Source organism: Apodemus sylvaticus, chromosome 3 (genome assembly GCF_947179515.1).
Source record: "Apodemus sylvaticus chromosome 3, mApoSyl1.1, whole genome shotgun sequence".
NCBI classification, from domain to species: domain Eukaryota; kingdom Metazoa; phylum Chordata; class Mammalia; order Rodentia; family Muridae; genus Apodemus; species Apodemus sylvaticus.
This window is the reverse complement of record NC_067474.1, coordinates 82,406,648-82,424,844: the sequence shown is the minus strand read 5'-3', so window position 1 is coordinate 82,424,844 and position 18,197 is coordinate 82,406,648. Positions and strand designations below refer to the sequence as shown.

The following is an 18,197-nucleotide window of genomic DNA, read 5'->3' as shown; positions in this document are numbered from 1 at the left end:
CTTTCACATAGCATACATTGTTATTTATCACAGTATAAGTATGTATATATTAAATAGCATAAATTAGAATTATTATTTTGAGTCAGGAATTAAAAATTGAATATTAAGATCTAAATTTGCATCTGCAATAAAAGAATTCTAGAGAATATAAGAATTCTATGTATTGGCATGCTGTTAGTGACAATTTAAGAGTGTTATATGATTTGTCAATCAGTTTGACTACTCAAACTGCTCAAGTTCTTGGCTCATCTCGAGTAATATTTCTTTTAAACATAGGGCTTTGCTTAAAGTGCTGCTTTATAATTCTTTAGTTGAGTGATTCACTGGGTTCTCTTTCATATGATAAATTTAGAATATAGAAATTCTCCATGGAAAGAAAATTCCTGTGAAAAGTAATGTGTTTGAAAACCTTTGCTTTTATATGCCTTTCCTATACACTATACACTGTATTATAATAGAGGTAATGTCTGTATTTCTAATCATTTAATCTCTATTCTCAGTGTATTATTTATGCCAATAGTACACATTGGGTGAGTTGAAAAGGAGATAACTATCTCAGGAGATTACTACTCAGAGAGTAATTAGGTATGTAAAACTGGATTGGGAGACCTTTAGAGAGACTTATATTTCTTACTGGGAGCGAAAAATACTTACTAAAAGCCTTTATGCAACAGCTTACCATTCAAATGGAGCCTTGAAAAATAAAGACTGGGACACTAGAGATGTATCCATGTAGGTAGATCACAGCCAGAGACTGAATTGGGACATAGGCAGGCCAATTAGGCATGCATGTGCCCATAGGAGTAGAGAGTACTCAGCCTTTTCAGGTTGATACTACAGAGACCACTGTAGGCAGTGTGTTAACTAAATTGCTTTGTGTTCCTGTCATATTGCTTGTGCACACCCGCCCAAGAGCTATCTGGATATGCAAATGAAAGACACACTCATATGCCAGTTAAATTTAAATATATCTTCACTAGCTCAAAGGCTGAGAAGTTCTAATCCTCCCTGAGGCTAGCACATATTTCCCTCCAGTATTCCTGGTTTAACACCCTCTAATTCTGTATTTTATCTTTGTTGCCCTAGCTCCTTCTGGGCTGTCCTCTAGTCTTTGCTGCCCAAGACGCTTCTGGGTAGCTCTTCTGGGGGCCACATTCCTTTTCCTCTACACTTTGCTTTTTTTTTTTTTTTTTTTTTTTGGTAGCTGTAAGTCTGATCCATCTCTCCCCAAATCCTGGTGATTTTTCTTCTTTTCTCGCTCCTAGTCCTTAGCTCGCACAAATCTAAAGGTCTTGTATTCATCTACCTGTCGAACTATTGACTGCTGGTTATTTATTTACTTATTTTATTAATTATTGTATTTGTTTACATTTCAAAGGATATCTATGTTCCAAGTTCCCCCTGCACAAACCACCCCTCCTCTCCTCCTTCTCCCCCTCCCCTTTGCCTCTATGAGGGTGCTCCCCGACCCACTCATCCATACCTGCATTAATCCCAAGCATCCCCATTGATGGGACGGTATCAAGCTTTCACAGGAAAAAGGGGCTCCCCTTCCATTGACGTCAGATAAGGCCATCCTCTGCTACATATGTATCTGGAGCCATGGTTCCCTCCATATATACTCTTTGGTTGGTGGTTTAGTCCCTTTGAGTTCTGGGTGATCCATTTATTTGATATTGTTCTTCCTATGAGGTTGTGATCCCCTTCAGCTCATTCAGTCCTTCCCCTTGCTCTTCCATTGGGATACCTGGGCTCAGTCCAATTGTTGGCTGTGAGTATCTGAATCTGTATTGGTCATGTGCTGGCAGGAACCATACCAGGCTTCTGTCCGCAAGTGCTTCTCGGCATCAGCAATAGTGTCTGGATTTGGTGTCTGCATGTGAAATGGATTCATTTTTTGCCCCTGTCTTTCCTTTGGACGGGAACATTTCTGGGTTAAAAATTTGGAGATGGGTGGGTAGGCCCATCCCTCAACTGGGATCCATGTCTATCTACTGGAGGTGGTCTCTACAGGTTGTAGCTCTCCTTTGTTTGGTATTTTGGCTAAAGTCATCCCCGTTGGTCCTGGGAGCCTCTCACTTCCCTGGCATCTGGGACTTTCTAGTGGCTACCCCCAGTTCCCCATCCTACACTGCTACATATTTCTATTCAATTTCCTGACCCTCTGTATTTCTCTTCTATTCCGTCCAAAAATACCTGATCCTGCTTCCCCGTTTTTCCCTCCCCCCTCCTCTCTCCCTCCTATTTTCCTCCCTCTACCGCCTATTATTATTTTGTTTCCCCTTCTATGTAGGATTGAAGCATCCACACTTTGGTTTTCCTCCTTTTTAAGCTCCATATGGTTTGTAGGTTGTATCATGGGTATTCTGAGCTTTTGGGCTAATTATCCACTTAACAGTGAGTACATGTCATGTGTGTTTTTTTGTGACTGGGTTACCTCACTCAGGATGATATTTCTAATTCCATCCATTTGCCTGCAAATTTCATGAAGTCATTGTTTTTAATAGCTGAGTAGTATTCCATTGTATAAATGTATCGCATTTTCTGTATCCATTCTTCTGTTGAAGTACATCTGGATTGTTTCCAGCTTCTGGCTATTATAAAAGAGGCTGCTATACAGCCCTATTTGTAATTGCCAGATGCTGGAAAGAACCCAGGTATCCCTCAACAGAAGAGTGGATGCAAAAAATGTGGTATATCTACACAATGGAGTACTATTCAGCCATTAGAAACAATGAATTCATGAAATTCTTAGGCAAATGGATGGAGCTAGAGAATATCATACTAAGTGAGGTAACTCAGACTCAAAAGGTGAATCATGGTATGCACTCACTAATAAGTGGATATTAACCTAGAAAACTGGAATACCCAAAACATAATCCACACATCAAATGAGATACAAGAAGAAAGGAGGAGTGGCCCCTGGTTCTGGAAAGACTCAGTGAAACAGTATTCAGCAAAACCAGAACCGGGAAGTGGGAAGGGGTAGGTGGGAGGACAGGGGAAGAGAAGGGGGTTTGCGGGACTTGCGGGGAATGGGGGGGCTAGAAAAGGGGAAATCATTTGAAATGTAAATAAATTATATCGAATAAAAAAAAAAGAGGCTGCTATAAACATAGTGGAGCATGTGCCCTTATTATATGTTGACGCATCTATTGGGTTTATGCCCAGGAGTGGTATAGCTGGATCTTCAGGTAGGACTATTTCCAATTTCCCGAGGAACCACCAGATTGATTTCCAAGGTGATTTTACTGTTGTCTATTGATCAATCAAAAACTAATTGGGGACAAGGACCTTTAGCATTTGTTCACAAAGATTTTTGATTTCGGGTGCCGGCTTAATTCAAAACATTAGAATCAATCCCTAACATTTCACCTTTTCTGTATAAATTAGAAAATAAACAGGCACCTTTCTTAGACATAAATTGAGCATAACCATTACAATTATACAAATTATAAAGTATGACATACAATTAACATCTAGTCCATCCTATTTGTCAATTAGATGAAGTACTAGATGACCTATCCCAACTGAAGAGCTTATAATTCTATATCTGAATTATGTTTTGATTTTAGCCTGTATCACCATCTGAAAACTATCTTTTTTAACTTTATATCTTTTCTCTTAGTGCTAAGCAACTTGAGTTTGATTATGAGACTATAACTAGTCTTCAACCCCATTAGAAATTCAAGAACAGATTAAATATTACCTGAATATTTACAAAACACAAAAGCGTAGCTTCCAAAACTTAAATTGTAGAGACAGCTGACTACCTGGACAGTCTTTTATTCCTAAAAACATCTGAGCATCTGTCTTTAGTATTTTGGCTCAGAGCCGGCTGACAAACCTTGAAATGGATCAGGGATTTGAAGGACTCGCTTACCCTGTATTGGCAGAGCTTAGCAGTGAACTAATTACAGATCTGTTCATTCTCTTTAGACAGTATTTTGTCTGTAGGTGAATAGGGCATTTTTTGTCTAGTGGCTACCTTGTCATTATTGGAACAACTCTATATGGAAGTTTTGATGCTCAATCTCTTCTTTGGAAAGAAGTTGGGAAGGTGCCAGGAGCAGACATGTCTCACTGTTAAATGATCCTTAATAATGTAATAACATTAAATGTCATATTCTATAGATTTTTGATGTTTTTGGAGGCTATCTATGTAAAGTATATCTGAACTGTTAAACCTTAACCACTCAGCCATTTCTATTTGAGTAAATTGAAAACAAATGGTTATAATTAAATCAAAATCTAACATATCCATGAGTTTACTATCTAGCCCTTTAAGTTGGGTTACTTAATCATCCTAAACAGTTTGTAATAGCAGCTATTAGAAGGACTGGGGAAAAGCCTTGTATTCTTAAATGAGTTTCATAGGGTCAATGTCTATCTAAAAGTAACAATATTAATTTCAAATTTTGTATCAGTACAAAGATTTTTATCAATTAAAACCTTGATTCTATATCAATACATAATACATTCTGTACCAATGTAAGAAATTATAACTTTAGTTTTGTATCAATGTAAGATTATGGCTACATAATGTTTTAAGAATAAATTTAGTAATCCATCCCATCTATTTCCTCCCTGTTCAAAATTATGACCATTTCTAAATTATCTTTTACAAAGACAACTTATCTATAATTTATAAAATAACCATACCCAGACAGCCAAACCCAAGGGATCGGGATGATTGCTCTCTGTGGCTTCTTTCTGCTGAATAGTGGTAACAAGAAATTCTTTAAAGGGGTGGGGAGGAGTAGAAAAATTAGAAAAATTGGTTAGAATTAAGAAAGCTAGCTCTCGAGTCTGTTATCCAGTCTGTATACACTTAGAAGACTTAGGGCTTGGCTGAGGTTTTTCACTGGATCTGTCTGAGAGGTTGGATGAAATGAGATCATCTGGAATCAAGTACCTATTCCTTACACTGTTCTAGAAGCAAGTCTCTGGACAGCATCAGGAAGCAGTGATTTAGAACAGCAAGTAAGGTTGAATTTTGTCAAAGCTATACATTCTGTAATATATGAATCTCATAACCACAGTTTTAGTACCATTAAGGTATTTATGTAGATTGTGTAAGGCATACAAATATGGATGAATTTTATTTTGTTTTCTTTTGTTTTTGAACAGATGAAAGACAACTATCCCTTTAATAGTTAATATGATTAATAACCAATTGTAATAAATTTTCATTCGTGTCATATGAAGGAGGGCATGAAGAATCTTAAGGATTCTATAACCAACAAGATTTATCATCTAATAAAGCTGAAGTTTTGGCTAGAGACATTTTTATGTCTAAGCCAGATATTGTGCTGTTCTTGTGATAAAGAATCAGCAAATCAAGTTACCTGTCTTGTTTGATTTTCTCAAAGTTTTCTTTATTTCTTTTTTTTTCTTTTTCTTTTTTTTTTTTTTGTCAATATCTTCAGGGGAGTCTACCCCTGTCATATATGATTCATATTACTCTAGAAGGGGTCCAAACTCTTTCTTCTTTCCTGTCAACACAAATAAAGAGCCTTTCTCCCAAAATAGTATATCCTTGGTCCAGTAACTGGAAATCATCAAAGGTGTAGCTTGACCTCTCTCCCAGAGAGATTTTAATGTAATTACTGAACTCATAACCACATGTGTTTTAATAATTAAAATGATTCAAAGCAATTAAAGCAAGCTAAACAAATATTATTTGTTGAGATGGTATGTCTTCACTGTCCCCTGTCCTATTCTATATGAGACCAAGACCTAAGTTATTTATAAGTCTCTGTAAACTTAATCCTCCCTTCTATGGAAATTAATGTCTCTGTGGGTTCATAAGGTAGTATGTCCCTTTCTTTTTACATAATTATCAAGACCTAAGTTTTTATTGTCTATGATAGGTTAGGCTCCCTATCCCCTGCTTTTCAGTCTAGATTTTAAAGATAAAAAGACTCAATTATTTATTCATGTGTATATTCTTACTGTAGAAGCCTATTTCCAGGCTCCATTTTTGTTATGCCAGGCAAAATAAATCCCAGAAATCCCATGTACACCATGTTCAAAAATCCCAAGTATTTGCCCTGGAAAGACTCTTAAATTTCTTTAAAGCATTTTTTTTTCATTTAATCTTCCTAAATTCTCCCTTCTTGCCTTTATTTTCTACATTTGAGATCAAAGACTTGGATTTCTTAATTTGATGTATATTTAAGAACATTTAAACAATTAACATTATATTTTCTTTTATCCTTAAAATAATTAAATCAAACTTTATTTATCCCAATCCATTGATTATTTGTTTGTAGGAAGTAGGCTGTGTCTATCATCTGACTCTCTATCTCAGAGCAGTCATCTTGTCTCTTTGTTTAGCAGGCGCTCCCAGCATTTTAGCTAAGGCTCTCTGAGGAGGTTAGAATCCTTTTTAAATGGTCCAGGGTAAATCCCAGCAGGAGGCTATATTCCTTTGTTCTAGTTTCATGGCTTGTGTGGGAACCACATGACTCTGCTCCTCTTGCTGAGAAACCACTTCTCCCCTCCTCCTAAACTTACCTCTTATGGTGCATGTGTATTCCATTCAGGAATCTAAATTATTTTTAATAGTGAGCTTTCACCTACCATGTTGCATCCATCTGGATGTTGAGGATTGGTTCTAATCTTTGAATTAATCCAGCCCCCAAAATCTGCATGTGCAAATACTAAAGGTCCTTGTTCCCAATTGGTTTTTGACCAATCAATAAAGAGCGAATGGCCAATGACTGAGCAGGTAGACTGAGGATGGACTTGGGGATTTGCATGGTCTCAGATCTGTAAGAGAGGAGAAAGATCACCATGTCTCAGAGGGAGATGAATCAGATTTAGAGCAGCAGAAGAAAATGCATTCAAAATGTAGGTGGAAAGGGAAAGTGGCCCTATGAGAGGGGCTGCCCAGAAGGTAATAGGGCAGCAAAGATGAAACATAGATTTAGAACATGTTGAGCTAGGAGCACTTGAGGGAAATGTAGGCTAGCCCAGTGAAGGATTAAAACTGCCCAGCCTTTGCCCTAGTCAAGACATATTTAAAATTAACTGTGTGTGTGTGTGTGTTTCATTTGTGAATCTAGATAATGCTTGGTGAATGCATGCAACCCATCAGGAACACAAAGCAGTTTAGCTAAACTGTCACTACAGATCATTGGGTCTAATGCTCAAGCAACCTACAAATAAATTTAGTATAGTGCATAAGTCTATAATATAATGGGTACACTAAGAAGGTCTCTTAGTTAGGATTTCTATTGCTATGATAAAACACCATTACCAAAAGCAACTTGGAGAGGAAGGCTATATTTCATTGTAAACTTTCAGGTAACAGTCCATCTGTGAGCAAAGTTGAGCCAGAACTCAAATAGGTCAGGAACCTGGATGCAAGAACTGAAGCAGAAGCTGTAGAAGAGTGCTGCTTACTGGCTTGCTTCTGGTGTCTTAATCAACCTGCTTTTTTTTTTTTTTTTTTTTTTTTTTTTTTTATAGTATCTAAGACTTTAAAGTGTGCTAATACCCATAGTGATCTGGGCCCTCCAAAACCAATCATCAATAAAGAAAATGGCCCTTAGTCTTACCCATAGGCCAATCTATGGGGACATTTTCTTAGTTGAAGTTCCATTTTCCCAAATGACTCTAGCTTGTGACAAGTTGATGTAAAATTAGCAAGCAGAGAGGGGAACATTTTACACTAGTAAGGGAGTATCAGTAATAGTTTCAGAAAGAGATGGTCTTGTGATGAGAACCAATGAGAGGAAGTACATTTCAAGTCAGGAAATCATTATCCTAGCCAGCAGTAGTGAGGAAGAGTCAGAAGGATCAAAAGTTCAAGGCTAGCCTGGACTACACAGTGTGACACTCTGTAAAAACAAACAAACAAACAAACAAACAAACAAACAAGAACAAAAGCATAACAGGAATGATAAAAATTACTGATCTGAGCAAAGACTTTCTTAGGTGTGGTAGAAACGAAGTACAAGGGAGGAGGAAAAAAACAGGAGGCAGATTTTGAATATCATGAGGTCCACAGAGTATAAATATTAGACAGATGAAATACTCTCACAAGCTTCGATTTCAACCCTTCAATCTATTCTATCTACATGTTTTTGAAATTAGTTTGATACCTACAAAAATGAAAACATGGCACCATAGTGAGTTATAAGCTTCTTAAAAAAATATAAATGTTTTGTTGAGTATTTTTCTTATATACCATCTGTGCAAGCATTCTGAATTCATTCTATTGTCATTGTTTTTATGCAAATAAATTAAAGAATTTCTGGTTTAATGTCCTTGTGTTTGAAATATAGACAATCAAATCAAGGTTCTGGGTTTATTAGCTTAACTTGATGCCACATGGCCAACCAAGACTATAAATGCTAAAATAAATTTGTTTATCACTCATACCACTCTGTGGCTTATACTTAAAACACTTGACTTGTGTACTTTAGATGACACATTATGAACTGTTTCTCACAAGAAACTCTTAACAACATAGACAAATGATTCACTTTTTATCCAAAGTCTGAGGAGGAGTCCTTTCTGTAGCATTCATGCCAACTGTAAATTATTCTTTCTGTAATGAAATACTGCATTTAGAGAACATTATTATTCTGTTAGTAAATTTGTAGATTCTAAGAAATTAAATTATAATTTTCTATTAAAAATTGTTTATCAAATCTAATTGAGAAGCCCAAACTAAAATCATATAGAGACTTGAAAAAGAGCAGATAAGTATGAACCAATATTTTCCCACTATGCAAGATGAAATTATGTAAGTAGCAAACATTTATTGAACAGATACTGTTTGTCAGATACTGCAAAAATACCAGAGGTAAAGGTGGAACACAAGTACCTTGTAGTTTGGTTGGTAAAATAAACAACTAATCCAATTATTACATCTTAATTGTTAACTGTTATGGGTGAAGATAGAATAACTCTAACCTAAACAGACAATCGAATACAAACTTTTGTGCTTCTGAGACTTGTTATCTGAATTGCCACAGTTTGCATCTGTAAGGTACAAACAATATATATGAAATGCTATAGAGAAAAAAGCAAGCATTTTTGGGGAGTGTCCCAAGCCATCTGACAAGCTTGAAACAAAGTAGATGATGAAATGTGATGAGATATAAGAAGACATAAAAAAAAGTAGCCAGTGCTTAGAATATTTTCAGTAGAAAATTCTAATAAATATTCACTTAGTTCCAAAGCCATTAGAATTGTAGCAACTTCTCAAGGGAAGCAGTATGTATATTCAGATTTACTTTGAAGATCATAGAGACTGTAGGAATATACTGCAGTAAAGAAGCTTTAGGAAGTATTGAGAGAATTAGAAGTAAGAAATGATGATAGCCTTACTTAACCAGGAGAACACTGGAATTGAGACATGTCAGTAGATTAAGAATATTTTAATATATCACTGAATTGAACTCATAACTGCCCAAAAGCAGGTAGAAGATGGAGGACTGAGAATGCCTTCCTAACGTTGGTAAAAAGCAAGTGGATGTATGTTTGTAGCATTCACTAAAATACAGGAAACTTGTTTTGAGGACAGTCATCCATGTTAAATTTGACATGTCTGTAGACACAGATATACAGACAATTTATATATCATATACAGTTTGTAATTTAAGACAGAGATGGACTGGAGACACAACGTTTTCCTTTGCTAATTGTACAAGTGAATGAACTCACCCATGAAAAATACATAGAATGAAAGGGGAAAGAAACCAAACATAGTACTCTAAGAATAACAGTCTCATGTGTAACTCAGTGGCAGAGGGTACTTGCCCTCCATGGAAGACGCCCCAGATTAATACCCAGCACCACACAAAAGGAAAATATGCCTAGGAGTATCAACATTTAGGGAAGTGAGAGATGGAGAAGGTTTTTCCTTAAACCATATTCTATTATGTAATCTTTTAGGCCTCAAAGGAAAGAAAATTTTAAAAAATTACAAACAAACATACAAACAAAAACTTCATAAGGATCTGTGAGGTGAATCAGTGGGTAAAGATACAAGTTAGTAAAACTGACAACCTTCGAGTTTGATCCCAAGAAACTACATGATGGATGGAAAGGACACCAGCAAGATGACCTCTGACATAGAAACACAGTGTTGCCCATGTGGATCAGCACATGTACAGTATACACACTCACACTCTATGTAAGTGACAATATACTGCAGTTATTGAAACATCTGGTGAAAGCATATTTTTTTTACCCTTTACTTCAGTGAGCTTTTATGGATAGGTCCATCATTCCTTCAATAAACTGCATACGCAGTTCATAAACTATATAGACTAATGGTTCTGTATATCTCTTGAGAGAAGATACCAGGGAGGATTTTAAAAACTTTTGGAGAGCAAATCATTTTCTACTTATTAATGTAGCTTCAGACTTTACTAAATTATTTTAATGTTCTTCTTATTTCTATTTCTGTTGTTCTATTAGAATCTGGAGAGTTGGAGCCTACATGTGACCAGTGTAAAGATGGTTACACAGGCCAGAACTGCAATAAATGTGAAAATGGCTATTACAATTCTGACAGCATCTGCACACGGTGCGAATGTCATGGCCATGTGGACCCAATTAAAACTCCAAAGATTTGCAAGCCCGAGAGTGGTGAATGCATCAACTGCCTTCATAACACCACTGGGTTCTGGTGTGAGAAATGCCTAGAAGGTTATGTTCGAGACCTTCAGAGAAACTGCATCAAGCAAGGTAAAACTCCAGCTAAGATTACACATTGAGTATCTGAGGCTAGCATTGAATGTTTCAAGACAGTTGCCATTAGCTTTGTAAACCTTCCAGTACTACCAGAGAAGTTTCTGGAAATAAATTTTGATAGGTATTTGCCTAAAGAGGTTTCTTTCCCTTCTTACTGTCTCCTGATCCTCGAGCATCAATTTCAGAAATGTGAAGACCAAGACCAAGTTGTTGTGACAATGAGACCAAGTGTGCTCATATTTTTCTTCTTCTGTCTGTCTGTTAGAATTGAAAGGTCCTGAAAGCTCTTTTCCTTTGCTTCTTGACACATCATTTCAGTGATCATCAAAGACCTTTTCAGGGATGGACCTATACTCCAGTCTATTTCGAAGTTCCATCTGGGAAACTGCAGTTCTTTCTAGCCTCTTCACACTTTTGAGCTGACATGGCTCCATGTGTGAAAGATGAAATCTTATTAATAATCACTTTGAATTTTAAAATACAAAGTTTATGATGGAATGTTTCTTGTAGGAATGTTCAGTGATAATTTAGAAAAGGTTAAGTTATTAATTCAGGAGGAGCTAGGGATATTCAGGGATTACTATTCCACAGAGATTAAATCCTGCTCTTTACAAACTAATCCTTAATATTCCAATGTACACTGATTACTGAACTGATGTACAATTGGCCTCTAATCATGACATCTTTCTGCCATATTTTGGTCTGCTATAGTTATAAGATTTAACAAAATCACTAGCTAAAAATGCTATCACTTAGCATTCTACCATGTATCCAAACAAAAGTGCCAAGAAGATACGATTGGGATGAGGTTTTTTAGCCATGAAGGAATACAAGCTTTGCCTCTTTTTAGGTTAATTGATATAGTAGACTGCAGTGATGAATAGTAATACCTATTTTTATTATAATTTTATTGAGTACTCATAATGTTCACCAATGTATAGTTTCCCAAGAACTCTGTGAAGTAGACATTATTATTTAACAGATTAAGAATCTATAATTCTAAGAGATTGACTTACTTATAGTCCAAACCTAGCCCAAAACCTAGTCCAAACCTTCCGCTGAGCTATGCTGTCATAAGAGGTCTAAAATGTAATTCCTTGATTATGAAATAATTCAACAATATACAAAGCAAGAACTCTCTACACATGGAAGCAACCTCCTTTCTCTTTTGGCTGACATCAGGTCTGAGCATTAAATTCTATTTTCTGGAATGGAATTTTATACTTCCTTTAAGGAGAATCTTACTTTCAGGTGCTGGGTATATTTTAGTCAGATAATTGTTATTTTAAACCATGTGATTTAGAAGTTGGTAGTAACATATTTACAGCCTTTGCAGAAATGTCCATGATTATACATGTATAAGAAAGGTGGAAAAGTTCCATGTTAGAATTTTTCCTAAGTTTCAGTGTAGGTGTTATCCTGGATGTAAGATATAATAAATGAGCTTTCCAGACTCCATTTCTTATCATTATGTTTATTTAAAATTATTTTTAACTTGCATTCCTCTAAGCAGAGTACCATGTCAACATTCCATATCAACTTTCACTCTCATGTGTATTTCTTTTATTGTTTCTCAAAACTAGATAATTTTGTCTTTTACATTTCATTCTCTGTTTTTATTTTCAGAAGTTATTGTTCCAACTACTGAAGGTTCTACCATTTTGGTTTCCAATGCCTCTTTGACCACTTCAGTGCCCACCCCTGTTATAAATAGTACTTTTGCCCCCACAACCCTGCAGACTATCTTTTCAGTAAGCTCTTCTGAAAACAGCACCTCAGCTCTTGCTGATGTATCATGGACCCAATTTAACATCATCATTTTGACAGTCATCATCATTGTGGTAGTGCTGCTAATGGGATTTGTAGGAGCTGTGTACATGTACCGAGAGTACCAAAATCGGAAACTCAATGCTCCCTTTTGGACCATCGAGCTGAAAGAAGACAATATCAGCTTCAGCAGCTACCATGACAGCATCCCCAATGCAGATGTGTCGGGATTGTTAGAGGATGATGCCAATGAAGTGGCTCCCAATGGGCAGCTGACCCTGACAACACCCATTCATAACTACAAAGCCTGAGAAGCTGAGTTGTCCTCCTGGATTTTCAAAACACAGTGCTCACTATAACAGCACCTGACCTCTGGCTGCACAGAGCCTGGGTAGAGTTTGCTGAGAAAGGTATTGTGCAAATTTTCAGGTACAAACTGTAGTGCGCTTAGCCGTCAGTTGCTCTTAATTCCCCATGAAGATCTGAAGCACTCATCATCATTGAGGACTTGAAGTAAAGTATATTTTTGTAGCAAACCACATGTGTGTATGGAAAGGCTGAATCCCACAGAGCAGCCTAAGTCTACCTGGCCTCTCAAAGGACTATTTGGAAAGTGTTCGCCTCACCAGGTATGATAGAATATTGATGTGGAGGGGAAAGACTGATGGAAGAATTCATCTCCATTTTGGAAACATATTTTATAAAAGAGAGGCAGGGATTATGTTCATTTTACTGTACTAAGAGATATAACTGAGGAAGAGATGCTATCTAGGATATACCACAGTAAAAAAAAAAATCTTGGTTGTATGTAGACTAAGGGTAGAAAGATCCCAAGAAGTTCTGTAGAAGGGCTTGACTTTCCTTTCAATAGTCTCCTTCAAAAATAGAGTTAAAGCACAGGATAAGCCTCCATGGTGAGGACAGGCACAGCATCCAGAGAGCAGAAAGTGATAGTTCACCTTGGAGAGGTTCCTGTGTCTAAAGAAACAAGGATGTACATAATTAATGTAGCATTATCTGGTCAATATTGTACTTGTATCTATTTGTAAAAAAATCATGTCCTATTTTATCATCTAGACTTTATCTGTATAGCAAGTTAATGGTGTTGTAAAAAGAAGATATGGGAAATTGGTTAAAATACTGTAAAATAGGTGACAAAATTGCTAGAGCTGGGACTCTGGTGAACATCAGTCATTTTAGTCCCTATTTGGACACTGTTGAAATTTATAAGAGGTCAAATGTTTCTAATCATTCCTCTCTCAACCTGGAGTCATATGCTCTTTGACTTACCATAGATTCAAGCAATAGATTTTGAAGTCTGCAATTGTGAAACTGGAACACAGGGAGCATTCTCCAGACACATCTAATTAGCCACTCTGTTTTACAATGCTTAGTGTAAACATCCTCAGGAAAAGACTTCTTTCCTGAATGTAAAAGACAGTCTTCCAAAGGATAGTAATTTTAAATTAAAAAGAAAAGCCATCACGTCACTTCGGGTCCCTTGTTTTTATGCCCATGAAATATTTATATGCCTCCCATATCTGCCAAAATAAAGGCCTCTGACATTTGAGCATAACCTGTCACCCATGCATCATGAGGAATGTTTGGCTTCTTCAGTGCTAGAGTTCATCCATCTTCATATCTGGGCAGAGGATAACTATGGGTGTGTATTTAGTCCTTGCTTCTTGATGCCATTTTCTCTCTGACGTTAAGTACTTCTGCTTTCATTTGTTATACATCCACAGGTTGTAGATTGAGAGCCAAGAAAGGTGACTCACACTATGAAGTGGGGGAGGGGGGGACAGAGTAGACCTAGAAAACTCAGACTCCTTTGCTTACTTCCTCAGAAAAATACAGACTTTGGTCAGCCTCTGTAGGAGACCCCACCTTTTTCTCAGGGTTTAGAAATGACTGTATACTAGAGGATCCATAGGTAACCTGGCTGTGCTCTCCATATTTGGCTGTTTTTTTAAAGGTAGACATTACATCTCATTGTACTAAAATAATTTACAAGTAGCTGATTGCCTCACATATGAGTCTATTAATTTAATCCTTAGAATTACAAAATACATTAATATTTTATTGCCCTTTGTCATTTACAAAACACCATTGCATGTTTGTTCTTTGATCCTCATGGTAGCCTCCATAGGAAGTAGTCTTGTACTCATTTCATAGATGAAGTAACTGAGGCACAGAGAGTCTAAATTGTTCAGCAATATACAATACAAATGATTATTATTCCTGGAATCAGTTCTTACACCTACTTCATTGTCATTTTGGTATGTGATAACATACAGATCTACTAGCTATGGGACCTAGAAGGCTGGAATGAGAATTCCCATTTGTGGATGCTTCCAATAGAGCCCTTGTATGCTCTCAAGTATACTCCCCCACCATGTGTCAGAGAGAAGGGGATGTATGTAACTCACAGGCACAATTCAGGGCCACATAGCTACTAAGGATTTTGTGGAAAGAACACAGGTGGATTTTTACCTAAAGAAAGGATTATTGATGAGAAGGCAAAGCTGCCTGTTCATTAAAATAAGTGAATTCACGAATTGGGGAGGGGAGCCGAGAGACTTTCTCTAGTAGTTGCAGCACAGGTATGTATTGACTGTACATCACAGAGTTCCAAAGCACTGAGTACAGTGACTGCCTCTCTGATACCCCATCTCCTGCCAAAAATGATGGTAAGGAGATAAAAACCAAACATTTGTTAAACAGATGTTCACCCAGTAAATAATTGTTTGTTTGAGTCTAAGAGCCAAAGTAAATAGTCAAGATTCCAGCTAAATAGAGATTCCATGGTACAGATCTTAAAAGATAACACAGAGACTAAACCATAAATTTATCAAGTACCTTTTAATTGCTCCTAAATGATGTTTTAACAATGAAGCAAAAGTATAGCCTTAAAATGTGTTTTCAATAACATCATTTAGTGACCCCATCACTCTGCTTATACAAATTATTTTGCTGTAAAGATCAACCATGAGGTGATCTCCCCTTGAAACTAGAGTAGGAAACCAGAATAAACATAGCTCGGAGTTTCATTCCTCTAGAGGCATCACCACCCAGTGGCACCAGTCCTCTGCAAAGCCTAATGCTGGAGCAGTTTTTTGTCTAAGAATAGAGAAAATGTTGCTTTTAAAACATACTGCTACATACATGAATCTTAATGAGAAATGAGTGTCAGTGCTAAGCAGGAACTGATGCATGCACCTTCCTTAGCTCCCCTTAGTAAGCCCTGAATGTTTCTGATTGGTGGATGTTGTAGTCCGTGTCAGACACATCTTTGACCTCCCTTCTCACCACCATCCCCTACATTTCCTCCAAGGACTCTCTCATTTACCGTCTCTCCAATTATAGAGAAAGCAAAATTATAATAAAAATCTCTTATTTATATGAACATGGTGTGGCCCCAGTACATTATTTTTCCCAGGGATACTTAGATTTTAAAGGAGGGCAACAGGGCAGACATGGGATGGGAAGATAGGTGTTTATTGTGGTTTTGATTTGGTTTTTAGTTGGTTTTGTTTCATTTTTTGAACAAGACTATCTACATCCCAAAATTATATCACTTTTCCCTAGTCCCAATACTTCCAGAATCATTAATCATCAAAGCAATACTCACTGATCTACAAGTTAATTTGGGTTATCTGATCATCAAGATGTTGTGTTTTAGAATAAGAGAGTCAGGTAGAGCTTTATTATTCATCATTCATCTTGGTCCTCTGCTTTTTTATGTTTATAAACATAAAATTCTGATGATTCTCTCTGGCTTCTAAGAGTTCGAAGTGGTTTGTGGGTAGGAGTTAGGTTTCTGCATTAATTAAGAAAAGCTCTCTGACCAAATATTCAATATTTAGGCTTAAGTTAAAGGAATCCAGTGCAATCATTAGGGCAACAGAAGCTGTGACTGCATTCATACCCAAACAAACAAACAAGCAAACAAACAAACAAATGAATACCTTTAGTCTGTTGGTACTTTTGACAGCAAAGGTTTAGGAGTTGAAAGGGGTTTGGTCTCTGTGTTGTAAGGCTGGAGGAAGTGACAGGAGGTTAATTTGTCTTTTGCTTTCACTCTGAGCAAATGGCTAAGCAGGAAGAGCATGGTGATTAATCTGAAGAAGTCAAATAATATCAAATGGCTAAAGATTGTGGATCATTAAAACATTTATGGTTTGAATGATACTTTTTTCAAAGGCATTGAGGATCTTCCTCGTTACTTATGCATACACAGAAACTTTAGCAGCCCTGGAGTGAGCCCAGGGCTTCAGATTCAAGCTTGCCCAAAGCTCAATGACTTCTAGTCCACTTTTACCGCTAGGCACAAGCATTGTCTACTCTTAAATGTCAGCCCAATCAATTAGGGTACGGTTCTAAAAGTTAAACTTGTACTTATGTCACTAAAATCCTAACCCAAAATTTAAAAACATGTCTCATATGTGTGCTGTACTAGGCTTCATGATGCATTTCTAAATTTGTGTATGATTTGAATATATGAAAGAATTTATACAAGAGTGTTATTTAAAATTATTAATAAATGTATATAATTTGTACCAATTGTAGATTCGTTTCATTTTTTTATGTAGTGAAAGATTTTAGAAGTCTACAGGTAAGTGCTAAAGATTATTTGTTAGTTCATGCCATGGAGGTCTTTACATCCTTTCTGTACTGACCAGTGTTTTGTTTAAGTTCATCAAAGGAGTGTCTACTACTTTGGAAGAAGATACCACATGGGACAATGCATTCTCGTACAGAAAATTCACACCAGAGATTAAAATATATGTGAACATTTATTATTGGGCTGGGGATATGGCTTAGGTGTATAGGTCACTTGCATGTTAAACCAAAGGCCCCAAGTTCCATCCTCAGCACTTATAACAAGCAAACAATGGCATATATTTTTCTTCACAGCATTTTCTGTCTTCAGTGCCACTCTCTGAGATTTCTATCATACTTGTGCACCATTCACTGAGATTTCTATCAAAATGTGTTGAGGCTGATTCCCTTTGGATTTCTGACTTATACATGGGAAGACTTTCTGAACTCTGGAAATGAAGTACATTCTATGTTTATTAGGTAACCTGTAAAAGAGTGCATCTTTCTATTATTTTAAGGTTCCGTTAAAGAAGTTTTCTTTTTGCTGTTAAACTGTTTAATGAGATGCCATCTGGTTATCCCATTAAACATCTAAGGGGTGTTTTGAAAACATGCAGCAAGAAGTCTCTTTGCACTGAGAACGTTAAAACCTTAAGTCATTTTATTCTACCTCAGCTGCTCATGATAGATCACATCTATGATCTTAGCACTTGAGAGGTGAAAGCAGGAGAATCAGGAGTTTAAGGTCATCCCTGACTACATAGTGAACTCTAGGCCAGCTTGGGCTACATGAGACTCTATCTTAAAAAGAAAATTATATTTCAGTTGATTAAACTGAAATTTAAAATATGCTTTATAAACAAACCTAGTAGTAGTTAGCATCATATGTCTGTATGATATATATTTGGTATGTTAAGGGAACAAAATTATGCCAGGAAGCTAAACAAATTAAGTTTTCAAGAGAAAAATATATACAAACAATACACTAGGAGAAATAGCACTAAAAGTATAAAGTATTTTTATACTTCAGATGAAAGTCTATAAAGACATCTCTATTGAATTATCACAACTGATTGTATTAATTTTCTGCAGGGAAATATGACATGTTTCAA

At 36.5% G+C, this 18,197-nt stretch overlaps 1 protein-coding gene across 1 annotated transcript in view; it reads left to right on the top strand.

The window, feature by feature from the left end:
• Positions 1-17,042, top strand: part of Megf9 (multiple EGF like domains 9) — a 103,753-nt gene extending 86,711 nt beyond the window's left edge. The window contains exons 5-6 of the mRNA XM_052176653.1: positions 10,441-10,710; positions 12,343-17,042. Coding sequence (XP_052032613.1) covers positions 10,441-10,710; positions 12,343-12,794 — 722 coding nt within the window. The 3' untranslated portion in view covers positions 12,795-17,042. The remainder of the gene's footprint in view (positions 1-10,440; positions 10,711-12,342) is intronic.
• Positions 17,043-18,197: the final 1,155 nt, after the last annotated feature.